Source organism: Manihot esculenta, chromosome 9, assembly GCF_001659605.2.
Source record: "Manihot esculenta cultivar AM560-2 chromosome 9, M.esculenta_v8, whole genome shotgun sequence".
NCBI lineage: Eukaryota > Viridiplantae > Streptophyta > Magnoliopsida > Malpighiales > Euphorbiaceae > Manihot > Manihot esculenta.
In genome coordinates this window covers 18,801,936-18,824,522 of record NC_035169.2, presented here as the reverse complement: position 1 = coordinate 18,824,522, position 22,587 = coordinate 18,801,936, and the positions used below count along the sequence as shown (strand labels likewise).

Sequence of the window (22,587 nt, the reverse complement as noted above, 5' to 3'; positions counted from 1 at the left end):
GAGACCTGAGTGCCTCCTTGGGACTCTCCCATGCCCTCTTCCGACATACTCACTCCAAGACTGCCATCCCTCCTCTAATCCACATCCATTTCATCCCCCACATCCTCTGACATTCCTCCCTGAACTGTTCCCCTTCTGCTCACATCAAAAGACCTTCTAGGGTCCCTTGATGTTCTCTCCCTGCTAGACCTGCAGGACATTGTCCTAGGCAATGCTGGAGGACGGGCATCTGTGCCCTCATCCTGAGGTGGTACTCCAGTCAATCGTGCAGATCGACGAGTTCCTCTCATCTTGCTTACTGAAAAATAACACCCATCACATAAACATTAGCATCAAATGGTTCATGTGCAAACACATGAACCTGCATCACATACATCACATACATAGCATATCATCAATGCACATGCATATAATCATGGCATTTCACATCATCATTCAAGACAGGACTCTACATCTTATCCTAGTAGACATGATCCTCCTATTGTGCTTGACCTTCTAGAACATCCATGAGCCCGACACTCTAGGTCAGACCATATGAACCTAGGGCTCTGATACCAATCTGTAACGACCCGAAATCCGGACCGCTACCGACACTAGGATCCAGATCGGCATAAGGCTGTCGGGACCCGTAGCAAGCCTGAAATACATCTTGTAAACCTGTTTAATCCCATACATGATCAACAATTACATAAAAATTTTGAACTTTCTCATTCATTTCCAAACTTAACCTGTGCATGCACAACTCATAAACATAAACATCAACCCCACACTGGAGTCCTCAACAATGCTCCAATGGGGTAACATAAAATGTATTAAGTTTGGTTTACATAAACATCATTAAAATCATGTACTCAAAAGGGATTAACAACATACTGGGGTCAAGCACAACTCTAATACTCAATAACATCATTACGTTACATAACTGTTTAATACTATTCGTTACATTTCAATATTTATCATGTCCACCACTAGCTATTACATGACCATGACTTTACTCTAGCTGACCTCCTGGTCTATCCCGTACCTGCAAACTTGAGGGATTAAGGGAGTGGGGTGAGCTACTAGAGCCCAGTGAGCAGAATAATAAAACATTATATTTAAAATATATGATATCATGGAATACATCACATCACAAACAAATCACATCAAGGATGAATTTGTCACCTATAGCCCTCTACACATTCCAATAGTGCCAGGGGCGTAGAATGGGCCTCACTGGTCTTTCTCTTACATAGCATAACATAAAATAACATTCCATTAGTACCAGGGGCATAGAATGGGCCTCACTGGTCTTTCTCTTACATAGTGCCAGGGCCGTAGAATGGGCCTCACTGGTCTTTCACCGTATCATTACCATCTCATAACATATCATATCATAGTGAGGGCCAAAGGATCATCCAACACTCATCCACATCATCAACATATTATGCAATGCAACATATTCATGAATTCTAATGCAAGCACCCTAATATATCTCATGGCATTCATGATGCGTGAATCATGCTAAGAACTGATTTATTTACTTTAAAGCATAAAGAGTTATTCCACTCACCTTAGGCTAGCTCTGACAAGACACTGAAGCAGCTGACTCACTGCTGGGGTCCTCGGTTCCTCGGGTCCGAACCTACACAGGTGGACTCAAATGAAGGACTAAACATACATGAACATGACTCTAAAATACTCCCCACAAACCCCCTAAAACACCTTAAAATAATCATAGAAATCATGCAAAGGAAGGCTGAATAGGGCACTTTCAGCGGCAGGTTCGGCGGCCGAAAGTCCCTCCAGAGCCGAAACTCATGCATGTTCGGCGGCACCTTCGGCGGCCGAAACTCCCTTCTAGATCCGAAAGTCCACTTTCAGGGGCAGGGTTCGGCAGCCAAAGGCTGGCCTCCACAGGCAAGTTAGGCTGCCGAACCTGAGTTCTTCCAAAGGGTAGAACTCAGCCTCTTTCATGCACAAATGCCTCCCAACCCAATCAAACATGCATTTACCTATTCTACAACATGCATACACAAGCACATAAGCATTTAGGGGTCTCAAACTATCCTAAACCCCAACACAAACACATCCAACATACATATACAACACACATTGCTCATAAACACAACATAAACCCAAAAACTCAACATAAACCTACACATGCATTTCTACCCCAAGAAACTTCATGAAACTCAACTAAAACATGAAAAGAAGTGAGGATATACTCTTACCTCTTGAAGATCGAGAGGGAAGATGATCCAACTCGGAGATGGGGGAGATCTCGCTCCTTGGGTCTCCAAGTTCTACAACTTCACTTCTTTTTGCTCGAATATCTTCAAACCAAGATAAAACTTGTTAAAACATGAAAGATTGGAGAAAAAACATAAAAAACGACCATGGGAGAGCATGGACTCACCGTTGGCCGAATATGGGGAGAAAGCTCGCCCGTTTCGGCCATGGGGCCCTTATAAAGGGGCTGGCCAGACCACCCTTCGGCAGCCTAAAGTGCCTCCAAAACTCATGCAAGTTCGGCGGTCGAACATGAGGTTCGGCGGCTGAACCTTAGCCACTTTCGGAAGCCTAATTTTCCCCCCTAAACTATCCAATGTTCGGCGGCCGAACTTGGGAATGCCTCCATAGTCTTTTTTCATTCAAAACTCAATTTCTTTCTTGCTTAAAACCATAAAATACATTAAAACATTTTATGAAAACATGATTTTGCCCTTCTAGAGGTTTTCGACATCCGAGATTCCACCGGACGGTAGGAATTCCGATACCGGAGTCTAGCCGGGTATTACAGTTTGAATAATTTTTTTGACTCCTGTTTCCTTTTTGCTAATGACAAAAAAAGAGAGAAGTTGGTCGTGCTCTATTGTTTATTTTGTTTGTTTGTTTATATCTTTTGTCTGTTATTTTGTTTGCTTATGTTTCTATTTTTCAGCTATGTGTTTATTTGGTCTGTTTTTTAGCTAGCTGAACAATGTGTAAATGAATGAAAATTTCTGACATTGCTTCTGAAAATGATCTTATTTACAAGTTATTGAATATATATACTGTGTGCATATTTTTAGGGGGGCTTTCTAATTCTTCCTCAATTACAATATATATGTTTTTAACTAATTTCCTTTGAAGATTATTAAGTTTTGTGATCATAAAAAATGTGGAGATTGTTGGCCCCATAAGCCTTCAAAGAGCTTGATTTTGATGATACCAAAACTTAATGAGTTTTATATATTAACTATCTTCAGTGTTAAAATTAAAAGTAGAGTACCTAAAAAGTATTAAAGAATTATAAAATGAGTTCTCTACAAAAAAAAAAAAAATAAAGAAGTCTCTTAAAGCAACTCAAGATAAACCAAAGGAAGAGAAGTGAAGATAAGTATCTTCAGGATTCATTATAAAAGAGTGAGTGAGTGAGTGAGTTTATCTGCCGGTGATAAAATTTTTACTCATTCAATTTGAATAATTTCTTAATGATGAATTTTAATTCTAAAATTTTGAAAAGCAAGAATTTAAAGTTTATTGCTTTTAGCTTATCTAAAATTTTCAAAGGCTAAGACTAGATATCTAATTTTAGATGCAGTTTAAATTTAGGTATCTAATTTCTGCCTGCATTTATTTTAGCTAAACTTTTTTCAGTCTGTAAATTAATTGATTTCAGTCTACACATTTTTCAATATTACAATGGCTATAATTTTTAAAATTTATTACTGTTGAACTACTCTTCAAGTTGAGAAGAAAATTTTTTAGACATCTATTTAAGAGATCTATTTTATTCATAAATTTATAGTAAAAGCACTGATTTTTTAAGAATATTTAAAAACTTATCTTCAAGCTTTTCATTCAAATATGATCTTTATTAGCAAATCTTCTCTCTCTCATCTTAATAACATTCTATTATAATTCTTGAGAGTTGTTAAGAGTATTTCCTTCTAAACCAAAACCTATATAAGGTTGATTTAGTGTGTGATCACTTGATAGAGGTTTTAAGCACCTATTGAAATTTAGGTAGAAGTTTGAGTGATAAATTAAATTAGTAAAAGTGATACGGATCCAATAGGGCAAATTTCTAACAATGGTGTGGAGCAAACTTATGTCATTCAAATAGATCTAAAAGGAGTTCAAAATCATATCCATATGATCTATATACATTTGGGGCGTGCTTCAACTCATATGGGACAGATTTGGTGCAACACTTGCAATCATAGGCTTAGGAAGTCTAATCAAACCCATGGGCCAAAACTACACAAAGTGAAGCCTAAAGTGAAGATCAAGAAAGGCTTTTGTGAAGATTCAGCTTTGTTATGATGGGCTTGCTATATTTTATTATTTAAACACTTGTTTTATTTTCATTTTGTTTGGGCTTGTATTCTGGCCATATTTTATCTTTTAAGTTTTAGAGTGTTGGGCCATGTTTTGGGCTTATGTTTTAATACTTATGTGTTATTTTAGTGTGTGATTGGGCTTGGGCCTTAAGTGTTTAAGTCAGGTCCAAGAACAGTGTCTTAGGGTTTTATTTGTTTTTCTCCTTACTATATAAGAATAAGAAATAATTGTAAGAGGCAGCTTTTAATCAAAATTTCAGAATTCTTTTCATGCCTTTGGCGTGTATTGCTTTGAGTGAGAGTGAGGATTTGCTTTCATCAATTGCACCAGGAATCTTGGCTAACTTATCAACTATTCGTTGTGGCGTTTGTCAGATTCTCATCTAAATCCTTCGATCATTGGTGTTTCAGCTTCTCTAAGTGTGGGGTGCCATAGGAGGTGGGTTTATTAAATTTTTGGATTCCATATCTACTTGTGCGTGTGGGTTTGAGGCTTGTGCCATAGGGTTCCGCGTCAGTTGGTATCAGAGCCAAAGTGAGGTAAATTCTGATTTATCTTAGGATCTAAGGTTTTTCAGTTTTCGTTTTCTTCCTTGTTGTTTTCGGTGAAAGCTTGTGTGTCCATAGCTACACCTTCTTGATTATTAATCATCAAAAAAAAAAAAATTCGAAATCCAAATAAAAAAAAAAAATCGCCCTTGCCTTATTTACCTTGATCTGACCGAAATTGTGATATGTTTCCTTTTTCATCCATATTTCCTTACCTATCTCAATTGATTGCTGTAGTGTATGGAAATCAATTTTGAATTTTGAATTGGGTTGAATCCAGATTAGGAGACAAAAGAAATCTGTCTATTTCTTAAGGTGTACATTTAAGGCAACTGCATCTAAATCGATTTGATGTCAAATCCATCTTTTAATGCCCATTTTCGTCCATGATGCTGCATTGAGTGAGATTTTTTTTTTTTGTCTATTTGTGGGGTTTTGATACTTGCCTTTTTGGGTAGATTTAAATAGATCCGTATTTAATTTGCGTTGAAGCGAATTAAATTCAAACTTTTGTCCATATTCGTTTTTATTTGAATTCAAAGTTTCGTTTTTGGTTTAAGCTTGCTTTTACTTCCTTGACATTGCTGGAGTATTGTTTGCTTGTGTCTATACTCTAGGTGATATTTTTGAAGTAGCACAAAACCTAGTTTGTGTGTTACTTTCCAAATTGTCAGTGTCTTCTTTCTAGTTTTTGCGCGCTTTCTTCTTTCTTTAGATTTTCTTCTTTGTTTCATTAAATGCACATTGTGGTTGGTTGGTTGACCTTAGTTTCTGAAGTGCAATTGAAGAATCAGCAAAAGAGTGGTAAGTGTGCAGACACTTGAGTGCTTTCCTTTTCTAACACAATATTTGCTAGTTCTCTCTGTTCTTTGTTGATTTAAGGTAGGATGAGTAAAGACAAGAATGTGGTGGATCGTACTAATGGAAGTGAATCGAATATGGGTAACGATTATAAGCTCTTTAAGAAGTCAGTCAGTGGTGAGTTACAAAGGCTCAATAAGACTCTTGAGAGGTTAACTGAAACTATGGAGAGTTTGAATGTCTCACAAGCTTCCACTTCTACAAGAATACCTCAAAGAACTCTTAATTGCAATAATGACTGTGATGATTCGAATGTGTTGGTTAATAATGTGTTGCTTGCTGCACATTGTGAGATGCTTATTGCTAGGCGTGCTCTGAATATGCAGGTTAAGAAAGAAAGCCTAGAACAACGGGAAAACATATTTCATACTAGGTGTTTTGTTAATGGAAAAGTGTGTACTCTCATTATTGATGGAGGTAGTTGTACAAATGTGGCTAGTGTGTATATGGTGGAAAAATTGGGCTTGGCTTCTATTAAACACCCTAAGCCATATAGATTGCAATGGTTGAATGATTGTGAAGAGGTTAGGGTTACACGCCAGGTGGTTATACCATTTTCTATTGGTAGGTACAAGGATGAGATCTTATGTGATGTGGTACCTATGCAAGCAAGCCATATGTTGTTGGGCAGACCGTGGCAACATGATAGAAAGGTGCAACATGATGGGTTCAATAACAAGTACTCCTTCACTCATGAAGGACAGAAGGTTATACTCGCTCCTTTATCACCTCAAGAGGTATATGTTGATCAAATAAAGATGCTGGAGAGGGAGAGGGAGGCTTCGGCCTTGGCCACAAAGGGGAGTGAGAGCTTGAATTCTGCGGAAAAGATGAGAGAAAAGAGCGAGTTTGAGGGTAAAGAGGCTGGGAAAGAATCAAGACTAGTTCAAGGAGGGAAGATGGAGAAAGAAAAGGAGAAAGAAGAGGCTAAAGTTCCAATCTCAACTTCCATAGAGATTGAAATTGAAGAGGAAGTTGTAATGCATGAATCTAATGTAGTTGTTGTTGAGAATTCCATCAATGAACTTATAGAAGAGGTTGTGAATGATGAGGGACATGGGGAGCACGTGATTGATGAGGTGGAGGAGGCGAATGAGACTGTTTTGGAAGTTGTAGAGGAGAATGGGTCACATCCACAAGATCTTTCTATGACTAATATTTTTATGCCTAGTTCATTTGTTCTTGATGTGCAGGTTGTTGATGAAAATATTCATGACGAAAGTTTTATCTTATCTCCACCTATTCAAAAGGAGGTCTTTGAAGATACATGGATTTCTAAAGCTTCCCTTTTTGACATAAATATCAGCAAGATTCAAGGACGAATCTTTTTCTAAAGAAGGAGAGAATGATACGGATCCAATAGGGTAAATTTCTAACAATGGTGTGGAGCACAAGTATATCATTCAAATAGATCTAAAAGGAGTTCAAAATCATATCCATATGATCTATATACATTTGGGGCGTGCTTCAACTCATATGAGACAGATTTGGTGCAACACTTGCAATCATAGGCTTAGGAAGCCTAATCAAACCCATGGGCCAAAACTACACAAAGGGAAGCCTAAAGTGAAGATCAAGAAAGGCTTTTGTGAAGATTCAGCTTTGTTATGATGGGCTTGCTATATTTTATTATTTAAACACTTGTTTTATTTTCATTTTGTTTGGGCTTGTATTCTGACCATATTTTATCTTTTAAGTTTTAGAGTGTTGGGCCATGTTTTGGGCTTATGTTTTAATACTTATGTGTTATTTTAGTGTGTGATTGGGCTTGGGCCTTAAGTGTTTAAGTCAGGTCCAAGAAGAGTGTCTTAGGGTTTTATTTGTTTTTCTCCTTACTATATAAGGATAAGAAACAATTGTAAGAGGCAACTTTTAATCAAAATTTCAGAATTCTTTTCATGCCTTTGGCGTGTATTGCTTTGAGTGAGAGTGAGGATTTGCTTTCATCAATTGCACCAGGAATCTTGGCTAACTTATCAACTATTCGTTGTGGCGTTTGTCAGATTCTCATCTAAATCCTTCGATCATTGGTGTTTCAGCTTCTCTAAGTGTGGGGTGCCATAGGAGGTGGGTTTATCAAATCTTTGGATTCCATATCTACTTGTGCGTGTGGATTTGAGGCTTGTGCCATAGGGTTCCGCGTCAAAAAGTCTATAAGTACCTGCAATGCTTGTTGTTGTATGAAAGGCTATTTTCTTCCCTGGTAAAAGAGGTTTAGTAGAGTGAAAACTCAAGGAAGGTCCTTGGGTGATGCAGAATCAAGGATCAATTCGTGATAAAAAATTCCGTCACACAATTTGACAAAAAATGAGGCTAAGATATCTTCTAGAAAGTTATTCTACTACACCCCTAACCAACAAATATGATTAGTAACATAGATAATAAAACAATTCTAGTTATAGAATGCCACAAGAAATTCTTAATAAGTTAACTAAGGAGAAAATCCATATTAGAACACCATAAGGTTGAACCTTGATAAGTTGCTAAATAATGAAGGATTAAAGTTTTAAGAATAAATTCTCATTTTGGAGAAAATATCAAATTTTTACTTCTTAACTTCTTCCTCCCTAAATACAAAATAAAGTCTATTTATAGCCAAATATCTCCTAATCTTAATTGGAATAGGAAAACAAAATAAATTCAATTTGCAATAAAAAATAAGACAAAACCTATTTAAAATATGAAAACATAAGATAATCCTATTTAAATAAGGAAAACTATATCTAATCCTACTAATTTGACTCCTAATCCATATAAGATTATAAAAGACATCAAAATACACTAAAATATCTCATATATAAATTTCGAAAAGTGAATTTATAATGGTTAAAATTAAATCCATGAATTTTAAATAAATAAGCCCATTTTTTTTCTTCTCTTTCAAATATAGTATTTGCATGAATAATTCGACTTCTCCTTAATTCCTCGTGATTTCTTATTTGCCTAGTTGAATACTTAAAAAATATCACAACGTTCGTACACTTCAAGTTGTTGAAAAGTATTCCCTTTATTCACGCATCATTGAGAGAGTGGACGTAGGTTCCGTTCATTTCAAAATCGAACCGTTATGAATAAATTGAAAATAAAAAATTTAATATTTATGAAAATCAAATCGAATTGATTTTTATCAGAAATTGAATCAAATTGAATCAGTTTGATTTGATTCGATTTGATCAGTTTCAATTTTTAATAAATTTTTTTATTTTTATAATTTATTTTAGTATTTTAAAATTTAATTAAAGTATTTTAATCTTAATATGATCTAATTTTTCTATATTATTAAAAATAACATATTATTATCACTAATCAGTTCGGTTTTTTTGAATTTTTTATTAAAATTAAATCGAACTGAAATAATTAAAATTTTTAAAATTAAAAATTGAATCAAACTGAAATTAATAAAAAATTAAATTGAATTTTTAAATTAATTCGATTTTTTCGATTTGAATTAAATGCATAAAGACAATAATAGAAACACAAAAAATAAAGATAAAAATGTGGAGAGAGAAAAAGCGAACATAAAAAGAGAGGGTGAGAGACATCAAGGGAAAGAGATAAGAAGGAACAATAACAATAATGATAATGATATGTAAAGAAAATTTTATCATTTGAAAAGAAAAGATGAAGTCATCTTCTACTTTATGAGATTTTTATTAAAATTTTTAAATATAAATTTGTTAATAAATTTTATTTTTTAAATTAAAATTAAATAATAAAAAATAAATTATTTTGTTAAAACATATTTTTTATGAAAAGTATTTTTTATAGAACCAAATGAAAATATTTTCTAAATATAAATTATTTCGCAAATAAAAGGAGTTTTAATGATTTTATTTTTTAATTTTAATATTAAAAATAAAATGATATCTTAAATTTATCATCAAGTATTTTATAATTTATTTTTATTGTTTTTATAAACACTAAATATTCTGTTACTCAATTTTTTTAAAGGAATGTTTCATAATAAAAATAATAAATATATAATAATATACCCATATTGATTAAAGAAATAAAATATATGGATTTAATTACATTATATGATTATTTTCATCATTTTAGCTTAATCTTAGAATGGTAAGTGTATGTGTAAATTTGAGATATTTCAGGTTCTATTCCTAAATTTTCATTTTTTTAAAAAAAATTAAAAAAATATATTCTCAAAATATATTAAAGATTTATAATATATTGTAGTATTATCTTCCAAGTAAAATAACATAATAATCATAAAAGTAAGGAAAATAAATAATTAAAAAAATATAAGTTATACCATATAAAATTATAGGTATATGGAATAAATATATATAGTTAAATATTAATATTTATCTAATAATAATGACTACTTATTATAATATTAAGAGGATAATCGTTAAATAAATCGTAACTTACATCTATATAATTAGCATGAAATTAATATTATGATAAGATATTATCATGTATAGTATATTAAATTAATATTTAGTTTTCTATTTTTTATTCAAAATTACTATTTTGAATATTCTTAACGTGCCATTGATATGAAATCTTTTCATTTATTAAGTTCTATAAGAGGAAGATTCACAAAGATTTGCGTGCCCTATTCGATAAAGATTTCTGGCTTTCCATTTCCGCAGAAGAAGAGATCCTTATCTCTTATCCAAAACTAAAACACTAAGAAGAGATTATTATTATTATTATTATAACAGAAGAAGGTCAAGTTTGCGTCTCTCTGTATGTTCTACCTGTAGTTTCTGTGTTCTCCAGAGAAGACAACCGTCAGGTTTATTACTTTCAGTCATCACTTTCAGCTGATTTTTAAAGTAAAAAGAAAAGAAAAAAAGGAGAAATGGTTGAAGGAGGGATTGTAAGTGGAAATGAAGCTGATTTTACAGAATGCTGGAAGGTAACATGGAGGACTCCTTATATTATGAGGCTTGCACTTTCAGCCAGCCTTGGAGGTCTCCTGTTTGGATACGACACAGGTAATCTCTGAAAAATGTTCATCAGAAATACAAATTCAATGTTTGATACTGAAAATCTTTATTACTATTACTATGTAGGGGTTATTTCTGGTGCTTTGCTTTACATTAAAGAAGACTTTGATGATGTTGACAAGAGCACAATCCTTCAGGTGAAATTTTGTTATATTCTAGACTTGAATAATATCCTTTGTTTGTGTATTAATTTTTTGTTTTCATTTCCAGGAAATCATTGTGAGTATGTGTGTTGGAGGAGCTATTATTGGTGCTGCCTTTGGTGGATATTTTAATGACAGGTTTGGCAGGAAAAAAACAATTTTGGGTTCTGATTCTGTGTTCATCATTGGTGCAATTATCATGGCTGTGGCTCCAGCTCCTTGGGTTATTATTGTTGGGAGAGTTCTTGTTGGTTTGGGAGTTGGAATGGCATCTGTGTCTGCACCTCTTTACATATCAGAATCCTCGCCTGCGAAAATTCGAGGTGCTCTTGTTAGTGTAAATGGTTTCCTACTCACAGGCGGGCAATTTTTGTCCTACCTTGTCAATCTCGCCTTCACCAAGGTATTATCTTTCCAACTCTAGAGGACAATTCTGATATCAATGAGCTAAAACCGTCGCAAAAACCTGTTTTTCAGGTACATGGAACTTGGCGTTGGATGCTCGGAGTAGCTGGGGTTCCAGCTCTACTTCAGCTTCTGTTAATGCTTTGGCTTCCCGAGTCGCCCAGATGGCTCTACAGAGAGGTTCTGATTATACCCTTTTCACAAATTAGTCTATGTGCAAGCTCTTGTGTGTTTATCAGGCCAATTTGATACTAATTTTGCTTCAACTTATTCCTGATGATCAATCAGAACATGGTTGACGAAGCCAGGGCTATTCTAGAAAAAATATATCCTGCTGAAGAAGTTGAACAGGAGCTACATTGTTTGAAGGAATCAATTGAATTTGAAAAGGAAATGGATGCATCTACTGGGAAAGACATGATATCTAAAGTAAAGAGTGCTTTTAGTGACACCGTAGTTCGCAGGGGACTCTACGCTGGCGTTACAGTTCAAGTTGCTCAGCAATTTGTAGGCATCAATACTGTTATGTATTATGCTCCAACTATAGTTCAGTTCGCAGGCTTCGCTTCGAAATCGGTAGCCTTAGCCCTTTCTCTGGTTACTACAGGCCTTAATGCTTTTGGTTCAATCATGAGCATGCTTTTTGTGGATAGATATGGGAGGAGAAGGTTGATGATCATCTCCATGCTTGGCATTATTACCTTCCTTGTTGCTTTAGCTGTTGTCTTTCAGCAAGCTTCAACCCATGCTCCGGCAACTAGTCTAGTAGACTCCGAAAGCTTCAGTGGGAACTCTACGTGTCCCAGTTACTTGTCAAGCTTTAAGACAACAACCAAATGGAGCTGCATGAATTGCTTGAAGGCAAAATGTGCTTTCTGTGCTGATGCAGCAAACCAAGTAATTTATTTAGACATTTATATATATGTATAAGCAAGACAATTTTGTGAAAACTGTAGTGTATTTAGAAGACGGCTATGACAAGCATCTATGCAGCAACGTGTCAAAGATCTAAGCACCTTGGCAAGAAGGAACCCACCCCAGAAACCCCAATCTAATGCCCAGAGATCCAAGACCAACATAATTGAGAGAGAACCAAAAATTAAAAGCTTCAGTTCTCACACTTCCTTGCAAGAAAGGAGCCAAGGGCTTGCTCTTCATTTTGCCATACCTTACTTGTGACAACACAGACACTTCATGGAATATAACATAGAATATAGACGTAACATATATATTTTTTCAATTTTGTTCTTTTTTGAGAACATAGTTTAGCTGATTTGAAATCTTATGACTAATTTATTGTGTTCTTCTGTGATTAGCTCCATCCCGGAGCTTGCCTGGCTTCAAGCAAGGATATACAAAGAGAATGCCAAGCACAACATCGTGTGTGGTTCAAGGAAGGTTGTCCAAGCAAAATTGGATTTCTTGCAGTTATAATTCTTGGGTTATATATACTTTCGTATTCACCAGGAATGGGAACAGCACCATGGATTGTGAATTCAGAGATATATCCATTGAGATACAGAGGCATTGGAGGTGGCATAGCTGCAGTTGCTAATTGGGTTTCAAATCTTATTGTGAGTTTGACATTTTTATCAATGACTGAAACTTTCTCAGTCGCCGGAGCATTCCTGTTTTTTGCCGGAGTTTCCGTCCTTGGACTCATAGCTATATACTGCTTAGTACCTGAAACCAAAGGCCTGCAATTTGAGGAGGTTGAGAAGATGCTAAAGGTCGGCTTCAGGCCATCAATCTTCAAGGGAAAATCAAAGGTCGAAGAATCTGCTAAAGCCTGAAATCACTTATTGATTCAGATGCTTCTCTTGTTCTAATGTGCATATTACGTTTGGACTGCATTGCTGTGGTGTCTTTAAGTATTTGGTATTGTACTGATTCATCAGCAGCAAATTGTATTAAAACAATGATGAACTTGATTGATACGTGGGCTCATTTTCCGTTGAAAATATTTTTTTTGCATTTTCTACTATGGAAAAATTAGTCGATTGAAAATATTTTCTAAAGAAATAATAATTTTTTTAACAGAGAATCAGATTTCTAAATTTTAAAAAGTTTATTACAACACCGTTGTATTTTTTACCTATGAATTTGATTTAAGGCCTTTTTAAATTAATTTGAAAGGATTTGGTGTCAAAACAATATTTGAAATAAAAACAAACCCTACTTCTATTTTTAAAGCCTATTACCTATATTCAGTTCTCACCCAACAGTTTCTTCTCCAGTGGACTCAGGCTTGGTCCAAAGGGGCTATGGGTATCGCCTTGGAGTTAATTTGGAGCCGAATGAGTGAGTACATATATGGGTATTTTATGGATTTGGATTAAACAACAAATCGGCTTGAGTTGATCTCGCTTGGGGCCTGATCCTTATAGATATATAAGTCGAGGTAAATCGGCTTGAGTTGAGCTTGCTATCCCTCGTATTTGAAATTAAGAAAAAATTACTTGAGTTTGATCTCGTTAGACCTATTGAATTAAGAGAGCTGTATAGGGGTCAACTCCCATATATATACATATAGTATAATGGGTGTGTGTGGGTGGCTCCAAATCATCTCCTCGTCTCCTCGTGTGAATATTGTGTTTTATTTTTTATTATGTGATTTGTGACCATTGCATGATAGAATTGCATTATAATTAGATAGTTATAGAAATTGTATTAATAATTAATGTCTATACTCATTGAATTAATCGCTCACTTCTATTTAAATATTTTTTTCTAGATGACAAATAGTCAAATTTTGAGTTTAATATGATCTAAGGCTTACTACGGCCTTTGAATGCCTTATGCCAGCCTAAGTCCTAGTGTCGGTCCAGCTCACAGATCGGATCATGACATAATATATCCCCATCTAGCATAGTCACAACCCCTTACAGCAGACTCTGATTCAATCTCAATAGACTCAGAGACATTCCCACTAGCTTGAAATCCCATCCCAATAGGCTTATCACCCCTCACAGCAGACTCAGAGACATTCTCACTAACTTGAAATCCCATCCCACTAACCTCATCACCATTCCCAGCAAACTCAGAGACACGTCACTAGCTTGAATTCCCCAATAGCCTTATCACAATTCCCAGCTGACTCATCACCATTCATATCAGCCTCATAACCCATCACATCATCTTTAGAACTCCCTCCAATAATACTAGAACCCACCTCTATAGCATTGTCATTAACCCTCCTAAACAATTACATAGCCCATCCCATCATCCTCAGCAACCATCCTACTAATACCTGACCCACTCCCAATAGACTCAGGAAGTAATCCAGTAACTATAGAATCCTCTTAACTACAGAATCCCTCCCACCACCTCTTAAAGGCATCACACCGAACCTTCCCCTCCTCTTTGATCTACCTCTATGAACATCAATATTATCACTGTCCCTATGGTGAGTGAATACTAATAGCAGCAAATACAGGACTTACATTCGAAGTGATCATAGGACTATTCTTGTATAACTCCATAATTAATAAAAGGTCCGATTTTTCTATTGTTAGCCCATTTGAAGCTTTTATACTTACAAAGTCTACCTCAATATCTAATGACTTATAAATATCACTTAGTGAGACTATATATAATACCTTTCGATAGACACATGAAATAACTCACCCTGTTGTCCTTTGTACTTTAAAATCAAGGCATACCATTCTGCATATGACATATTGCTTGCTCATTGAAATCAAAAGCAATAAGTTGTCAGGAATGAGATGGACAAGCCATTATTAATAAATATCAACAAAATCTTAGAATATAAACAAATACAATACAATATACATTTATATATCATCAATAAGGGATATTAACAATATTGAACACAAAGTTTTCGAGAAATATAAAACATATAATAACTCCACTTTGTCTCATAAATAAAGAACAAAATAGAGCAATGTAACTTTAAAAACTAAAACCTTAACCTTTTGACCGCAATGGACCAATGACAATATGCAATACAAAGTTTCGTCAATTGTTGAAACTCAAGACCACTAACAGATTAAAGGAAAATGATAAAATCAAGTGCAAATCATTGTCGATAGATTGTCGATAGTGAGATGGGGCTAAAATATTGAAAGATTTAGTGAAATGAGAGAGTGAAATCAATTTTTTCTAGGGTTAGGGATTTTAAAGTCCCTCTTTACAAAGAGGTTACCTAATAATTTAAACAAGAGCAATTTTGACTTTTTCGTGTAAACAAATAGAATCTATTAGTCAAACTTTACAAAAGATCACTTAGTTTTACTTAACTAAAGTGAGGTATATTTTAATTTACCCTAAGAATTATAAGGACTAAATAGTAAATTTTTTTAAATTTGGGGATTTTATAATATTTTTTTCTAATATATTTAGATTATAATAATTTATTTATTTATTATTGTTATTTATGTAGTTGATTACTTATATATAATATTAGTGAAACAAAAGTTATAAAATTGACTTTATAGCACGTGAATGGTTAGTGATTAGTTGGATTTATTTATTTTAAAGCAATGTTAATTTAAAATGATACAATAAAATCAATTTTTATCTTTATAAAGAAATAATTTAGTAGGTATTTTTAATATAATACAAATTAAATTGCAAATAAAAATAAATATTGATTTTTTTCAAAAAAAAAAAAAAAAGAATATTGATTTTTTTTCATATTTAGGATAACTCTGTCATTATAATATAAAATCTTAGTTACTTTCTCTCTTAGCCAAACACAATAATTTTTTAAATTTCACTTTATTTTTTTAGTCAAATAATAAAAAATTATAAAAAAATTTTTAATAAGAACTTACTTTATAAAACTTTATTTTATAAAACTTTTATTTTATTCTTCCTCTTTCCAAACAAATTGGCTTCATCTTATTTGAATATTCACCACTCTCAATCATTTTCTTTAGCTGTTCAACTTTTTCTTGATGAATATTTCTTACTTTCTTTTATTAAAAAAAAATAAAAGAAAGTTTATGGATTAAACAAGTGTCAATAACTTGGATTTACAGCAAATTTCCAACCAGATCTTAGTTTGAAGGTCTATAAATTAATTAATAACGTATAGAATTTCAAACCATTTTCAGTTATTTTACAATTCAGATAAACTCTTTTAGCAATTTCCTTTTTTTTCTTTTTTTGAATTGGATAAGAACAAATGAATGAAAATCCTTAGCCATTTACCAGTTACCAAACTTGTAAATATAAAAAACAGAAACTCATTTAATTTTAAGGTTATTCTCAATGTCGTTATAACCATGTTACTTGTGTCATCGCCGTACCAAATCCCAAAAAATCTTACCAATAATTATAAAAATTTTATAATAAATATATTATTTTAATTATTTTATACATATCATTACTTTCAGGTTTTATTTCTCAATTCACATTTCAAAAAAAAATATTTTATTATAAAATATTTATAATTATTATTATAAAATAAATCATCTATGTAATAATTAAGTTGTTTATATTTAATTTTAATTTTAAAAATTAATTAAAATTAAATTTAAATATAATTGTTGGATTAATTTATTTAAAATTTAAATATTTTAATTAAAATATAAAATAATGTAAATGTTAGATTTTTTCACCCAATTGACCTATTTATTATACAAAATACTGATAAAATTAAAATATAATTTTGTTATAGTGTTTTTTTTTTAATATGACTTTATTTTATTTATATTTATTCATTAATTCCCCATTATTATGAAAGGCAATAAGAAAATTTAAGGTCTATAAATGGAAGATATGATAAACAGAACATAATAATTTATATTAGTGGATTTAAGGGAAATTAATTAATTAATTAATTATGTTTAATTTAGTTATAAATATATCCATTAAATAGAAAAAATAGTGTGGCCATATAATTTCCGCTGTATAGAAAAATTAATGTGACCAAAAAAACAAATTTCCTAAAAACACTCACTCATACCTTAAAATAGCCAAACATTTATTGTATTCTAATTATGGAAAACACCAACTTATAAAAATTCACTAATTAATTCATAATTTCTTAATCTTCCAAGTTTGACAAGCTTTTGATAACTCTTCACTACTGTGCATTTCCAGTCTATACAGAAAAGCTAAGGAGCCTATATCTGGTATCACTTCTTTTCTTTTTAATTTTTTTCTTTTGGCGTCGAGTTTGAATCTTAAATATTTTATTTATCTATGTGAATTTATTTTTAAAAAATTAATTTTTTAGATTTTTTATTTATTTTGAAAAAAAAATCTCTTGCATAATTACCCTTTGATTTGCTTATTTTTATGGTTGCTTGTCTAATTATTTAACTAATTAGGATTTTGCTAAAATATAAATGTTATTTTTTTCTATTTGATTGATTTTTTTTTTCTTACGTTAAAATTGGAATATTTTTTTTTCTTGATATGGAGTTCTATCACCTAACGGAAAAGATAACACTGTGCTTTTGAATTCAAGTCTGGAACAGATACTACTCATAAAAGAAAAGGATATTAAATTACTAAAAGGAAAATCTTTAAATGTTTTTATTTTTATATTTTTTTGTAAATTATAAAATTTTTATTTAATTTCTTTCTTTAAATAATTAATAGTTTTGTTTATTTTTGAATTTACTGGAAATTGCAAATCAGTTTAAATTTATTGAAAGAAAATATATATTCCTGAGGAGTAAAGAGGAGGTAACTTTGAATTAAGTATAAAATTTTCATGGGAAAATGATTTTAATTAATTTTTTTTTTTATGAATTTTCTACTTTTTAAGCCCTTAAAATACTACAAAATTCCTGAGTAAAAAGGAGGTGACTTTGAATTCAAGTATAAAATTTTCATGAAAAAATGATTTTAATTAATTTTTTTTATTGATTTTCTAATTTTAAAACCTTTTAAAAACAACAAAATTAAAGTAGGATGTAGATCTGTACGGATAAAGTTGGATAAAAACTTTTATCTAAATCACAAGAATACGCAGATTAGTTTCCCATGCCGAAAAGAAAGCAAATGCTGTCTCCTTATCCATGAAACACCGGAAGGGGAAAGAAAAGATTATCTTTGGTGGATAAAATAAGAAATTAATCATCTTGGTTTAATGTCAAATATTTTGATTTTATCATTTTTTTTTTTTTCACTTGCACTGGAAATGTTCAGCTTATAGGCTTACAGTAACTGTTTGCTGATAAATAAGAAAAAAACTTCTCATGTATATATGTATATTAGATGGCAGATTTCCCATTTTAGAGAGAAAATAGAAGGAAAAGAATTGACTCGCATGCAACGTTTACGAGAAAGCTCTACAGAAAATAAAAGAGTCGGATCATCTGCGAGTGTAAAGGTAGAAACTTTTCTCCATTTTCCCATTTGGGTCTTCTAGAAACGTTCAAATTATAGAATAAATATTGGCTTCTCTGAGAAAGGTGCTGCCCAGTTTGTATAGAAGGCTTCTCATTTTACACTTGAGTTCTGTGCTCAAGTCTTAGTCTGACTTCTACTGTGAATTTGAAGGAGATAATAATTCTTTTACCATTTCCTTTAAGGGTATGGAGATTTAACAATGGGAAATAATTTCTTCCCTTTTTTAAAAAAAAAAATTATTATTGTTATTGTTATTATCACCATCATGAATGGTTTTTCTTTGTTTTTAATTCCGTTGTGATTTGGATATATCTTTGTATTGATCATGTCAGTATGGTTGATTATTTTGAGGCAACGCTGTTTCGTACAAGGGAGTGCTTTTTGCCAAACAAAATTAATGATAATGAGGAAATATTCAGTGGAAATGGATCATTTGGTTCTGTCAAATCATGCTATGACCTTTTGTTGTACATCAGATTGGTTCATTTTCTCGCCAATTAAAAATGGCCATCTTCGTTTTTCAATTATCCGATTTCCCATTTTCTTCCCCGTTTACTTTGTTGATGGTTGCCAGTTGTGTTTTTTTTACTGATTCTCTGCATATCGCGCATGAATTTTTCAGGATTTCCCTCTGTGTTATTGTAATTGAATTCCCAGTTTGTCCTGCTGAGAATAAAAAATGGTTGAAGGTGGTGTTGTGAAAGCGGACAAAACAGAATTCACAGAATGCTGGCGTACGGCCTGGCAGACTCCTTATATCATGCGGCTTGCACTCTCTGCAGGCATTGGAGGGCTTCTGTTTGGTTACGATACAGGTAACAATTTTGAGACTAACCCTTTTGTCCTCTGAATCTATCAGAATCAAAATTATTAAATATGAGATATTGGGTATAATTCATCTGTAATTTTCTTTTGCCCATTTGAATTTAGGGGTTATTTCTGGTGCCCTGCTTTACATCCGTGACGACTTTGAATCTGTCGACAAGAATACATGGCTGCAGGTTAGTTGCTTTGGAGTTGGGATATGATTCTTTATGTGTTTGGTTGGCGATCCTTGATATTTCATTTCTTAATGAGCAGGCCACTATCGTGAGTATGGCTGTTGCAGGAGCTATTGTTGGAGCTGCTGGTGGTGGAATCATCAATGATAAGTTTGGGAGGAAGAAATCAATTTTATTTGCGGATGTAGTGTTCTTTTTTGGTGCAGTAATCATGGCCATTGCTCCTGCTCCATGGGTTATAATTGTGGGAAGACTTCTTGTTGGTTTTGGAGTTGGAATGGCATCCATGACATCACCTCTTTACATTTCTGAATGCTCACCTGCGAGAATTCGAGGGGCACTTGTCAGTACAAATGGTTTGCTAATAACTGGGGGACAGTTTTTGTCTTACTTAATCAATCTTGCCTTCACCAAGGTAGATATTGTTGATCTCTACTTGTTCCTTCAGCTTCTGAACATTATAAACTTTAACCATTGTAACATCAACAGACTAATGGAACATGGCGTTGGATGCTTGGGGTTGCTGGCATCCCACCTGTAGTTCAGATTGTGCTGATGTTATCACTTCCTGAGTCCCCCAGATGGCTCTACAGAAAGGTCACAAACCATAGTCTTTCAACTTTTTACTTTATTTTATTTGCGCTTTCTTCGTCTGATGCTGTTTGGTGGTTCAGAGGGCATAATAAATAGCTCTGATGATTATAATTGGCTAACCCCACTTCTGTTTTCTCATTCAAGATGATTATAACCTGATTTCTTCAGATTTATGAAATCTTCTTTCCCTGTTAAACAGAACAAGGTAGAAGAAGCGAGGGCTATCTTACAGAGGATATATCCTGATGATGAAGTTGAAATGGAGATGAAAGCCTTAGCTTCATCTGTCGAAGCTGAAAAGGCAGATGAAGCTGCTCTTGGAGATGACATTTTCTCTAAAGTAAAGGGTGCATTTTCAAACACTGTAGTCCGCAGGGGACTCTATGCAGGCATCACTGTTCAAGTTGCTCAACAGTTTGTTGGTATAAACACTGTCATGTACTATGCTCCAACCATAGTCCAGTTTGCTGGATTCGCTTCAAACTCTGTGGCCTTAGCACTATCTCTCATTACTTCAGGCCTAAATGTTGTGGGCTCCCTTGTTAGCATGGCTTTTGTTGATAGATATGGAAGGAGGAGGCTGATGATCGTTTCTATGACGTTGACCATTGGTTTTCTTGTGGCCTTATCTATCGTATTTATGCAAGCTTCTTCCCATGCCCCCAAGGTTAGTTCAATTGAGACCGCACATTTCGGCAAAAACACTACTTGTCCCAAATATCTGACAGTACCAGATGCATCAAGATGGAGCTGTATGTCCTGTTTGAAAGCAAAGTGTGGTTTCTGTGCGAATGGAGCCAGCGAAGTAAGTATTCTCGCCTTTTCAAGTTGGTTGTTAATTGATCTGTTGATACTTCAAAGCCAGCTCTATTCTCCATTAGTACTTGGATGTTTATTGATTTTGCTGTGGTTCATTATCAGTACCAACCTGGAGCATGCTTGGACGGGACCAACGTCCTAAAGGCCACGTGTCATGCTGAACATCGAGTGTTTTTTGAGAACGGTTGCCCAAGTAAATTTGGATTTCTTGCTGTTATACTTCTTGGACTCTATATAATTGCTTATGCACCTGGAATGGGTACTGTACCATGGATTGTGAACTCAGAAATATACCCATTGAGGTATAGAGGAATAGGTGGAGGGATTGCCGCAGTGGCGAACTGGGTTTCGAATCTTATAGTGAGTGAGTCATATCTATCTCTAACCGAGCATCTCGGCGCTGGTGGTACATTTTTCCTATTTGCTGGAATTTCCTGCATTGGACTTGGATTCATTTTCTGGTTTGTGCCTGAAACCAAAGGCCTACAATTTGAGGAGGTTGAGAAAATCTTAGCGGCCGGATACAGGCCAGATTTGTGTGGGGGGAAGAAAAAGAGGAAGGATGTCGATACTGCGTAATGCCAGAGAAGCTTGGTCTGAAAGTGAGAATGAAAAGTTCTATTGTACAACACATGAAAAATTGTCAAATACTCTTTCCGAGTTTTAATAAGGAAGGAATTCTGTTGATCTCATTCTGTGTATAAAAAAAAAAAAAAAATGAACAATTGTTTCCTTATTGACAATTAATGGAACAAGTTTCTTTTCATGTTCATATTCTTCTTTGATTAACTGCTTTCTTTTAATCTTTTTGCCTTTTCTAATCCTATAGAATCACTGTTTCAATGGCCATCCACCTTGATGTATCATCTTCTTTGAATTCTAGCTACGTCCACTCAACTTCTAACCATTGACTTCCATCTCTACTTAACCTCAGTTATGACCTCCTTATTCTAATAGAATGTCTCAATGGTTATTTGACTCCATTTTGAGATGTAATGATGAGAGAAGAAAGGTTGAAGGATCAACGAATTTGAGATATGGAAAAAGAGAGAGATTGAAGGAACAACAAAGAAAGAGAGAGAACAGTCTACACTATCTATTTGTAATACTTAAAACTTAAGGATAAATAAGTCATTTCATATTTTTTCTATTTTTTTATTTAAATCATCCTATCATTATATTTATTAATTTAATTAATACAAATTTATGCCAAATAAGCCATTAGAAAGAGTAAAACACTCTGCTCTTAAATTTTAAAAATATTTTATAAATAAAATTTAATTAAGAGAAAAAAATTTTAATGATAAATGTTAAAATTAATGTATATTAGATTTCGTTTATTCTAGAGAAAATAATTTTTAAAAATTTCTTTTTTATATATTTTAAAATTTAAAAAATTTAATTAATGAAAAATATTTTTCAAATGAAAGTAAAAAATAAGCCATTTTAAGAAAAATGATTTTCACGTTTTTACATTTTAAAATCTTTATTAAAATTTATGTATATAAATTTATTAATAAATTTTATTTTTTAAATTAAAATTAAAAAAAATAAATTATTTTGTTAGAAAATATTTTTCACATAAAAATTTTTTATAAAAAATATTTTA

The 22,587-nt window shown here is 33.1% G+C and overlaps 2 protein-coding genes across 2 annotated transcripts; both read left to right on the top strand.

Moving 5' to 3' along the window:
- The first annotated feature begins 10,539 nt into the window (after positions 1-10,539).
- On the top strand, positions 10,540-13,104 carry LOC110623226 (inositol transporter 4). The gene is made up of 6 exons (XM_021768153.2): positions 10,540-10,675; positions 10,754-10,824; positions 10,898-11,233; positions 11,308-11,415; positions 11,524-12,132; positions 12,552-13,104. Exons 1-6 carry the CDS (start codon positions 10,540-10,542, stop codon positions 13,026-13,028), a joined length of 1,737 nt encoding a protein of 578 aa, XP_021623845.1. The 3' UTR covers positions 13,029-13,104.
- A 6,045-nt stretch (positions 13,105-19,149) lies between these two features.
- On the top strand, positions 19,150-21,718 carry LOC110623619 (inositol transporter 4). Its single transcript, XM_021768618.2, has 6 exons — positions 19,150-19,379; positions 19,495-19,565; positions 19,645-19,980; positions 20,055-20,162; positions 20,359-20,964; positions 21,081-21,718. Exons 1-6 carry the CDS (start codon positions 19,244-19,246, stop codon positions 21,555-21,557), a joined length of 1,734 nt encoding a protein of 577 aa, XP_021624310.1. The 5' UTR covers positions 19,150-19,243; the 3' UTR covers positions 21,558-21,718.
- The last annotated feature ends 869 nt before the right edge of the window (positions 21,719-22,587 follow it).

Bases quoted from the DNA above. Each gene is read 5' to 3' on its own strand.
- LOC110623226 (XM_021768153.2), top strand. From the start codon at position 10,540: ATGGTTGAAGGAGGGATTGTAAGTGGAAATGAAGCTGATTTTACAGAA. The intron at 10,676-10,753 runs GTAATCTCTGAA...ATTACTATGTAG, and splicing joins CCTGTTTGGATACGACACAG to GGGTTATTTCTGGTGCTTTG. The intron at 11,234-11,307 runs GTATTATCTTTC...CCTGTTTTTCAG, and splicing joins TCAATCTCGCCTTCACCAAG to GTACATGGAACTTGGCGTTG.
- LOC110623619 (XM_021768618.2), top strand. From the start codon at position 19,244: ATGGTTGAAGGTGGTGTTGTGAAAGCGGACAAAACAGAATTCACAGAA. The intron at 20,163-20,358 runs GTCACAAACCAT...CCTGTTAAACAG, and splicing joins CCAGATGGCTCTACAGAAAG to AACAAGGTAGAAGAAGCGAG. The intron at 20,965-21,080 runs GTAAGTATTCTC...GTTCATTATCAG, and splicing joins GTGCGAATGGAGCCAGCGAA to TACCAACCTGGAGCATGCTT.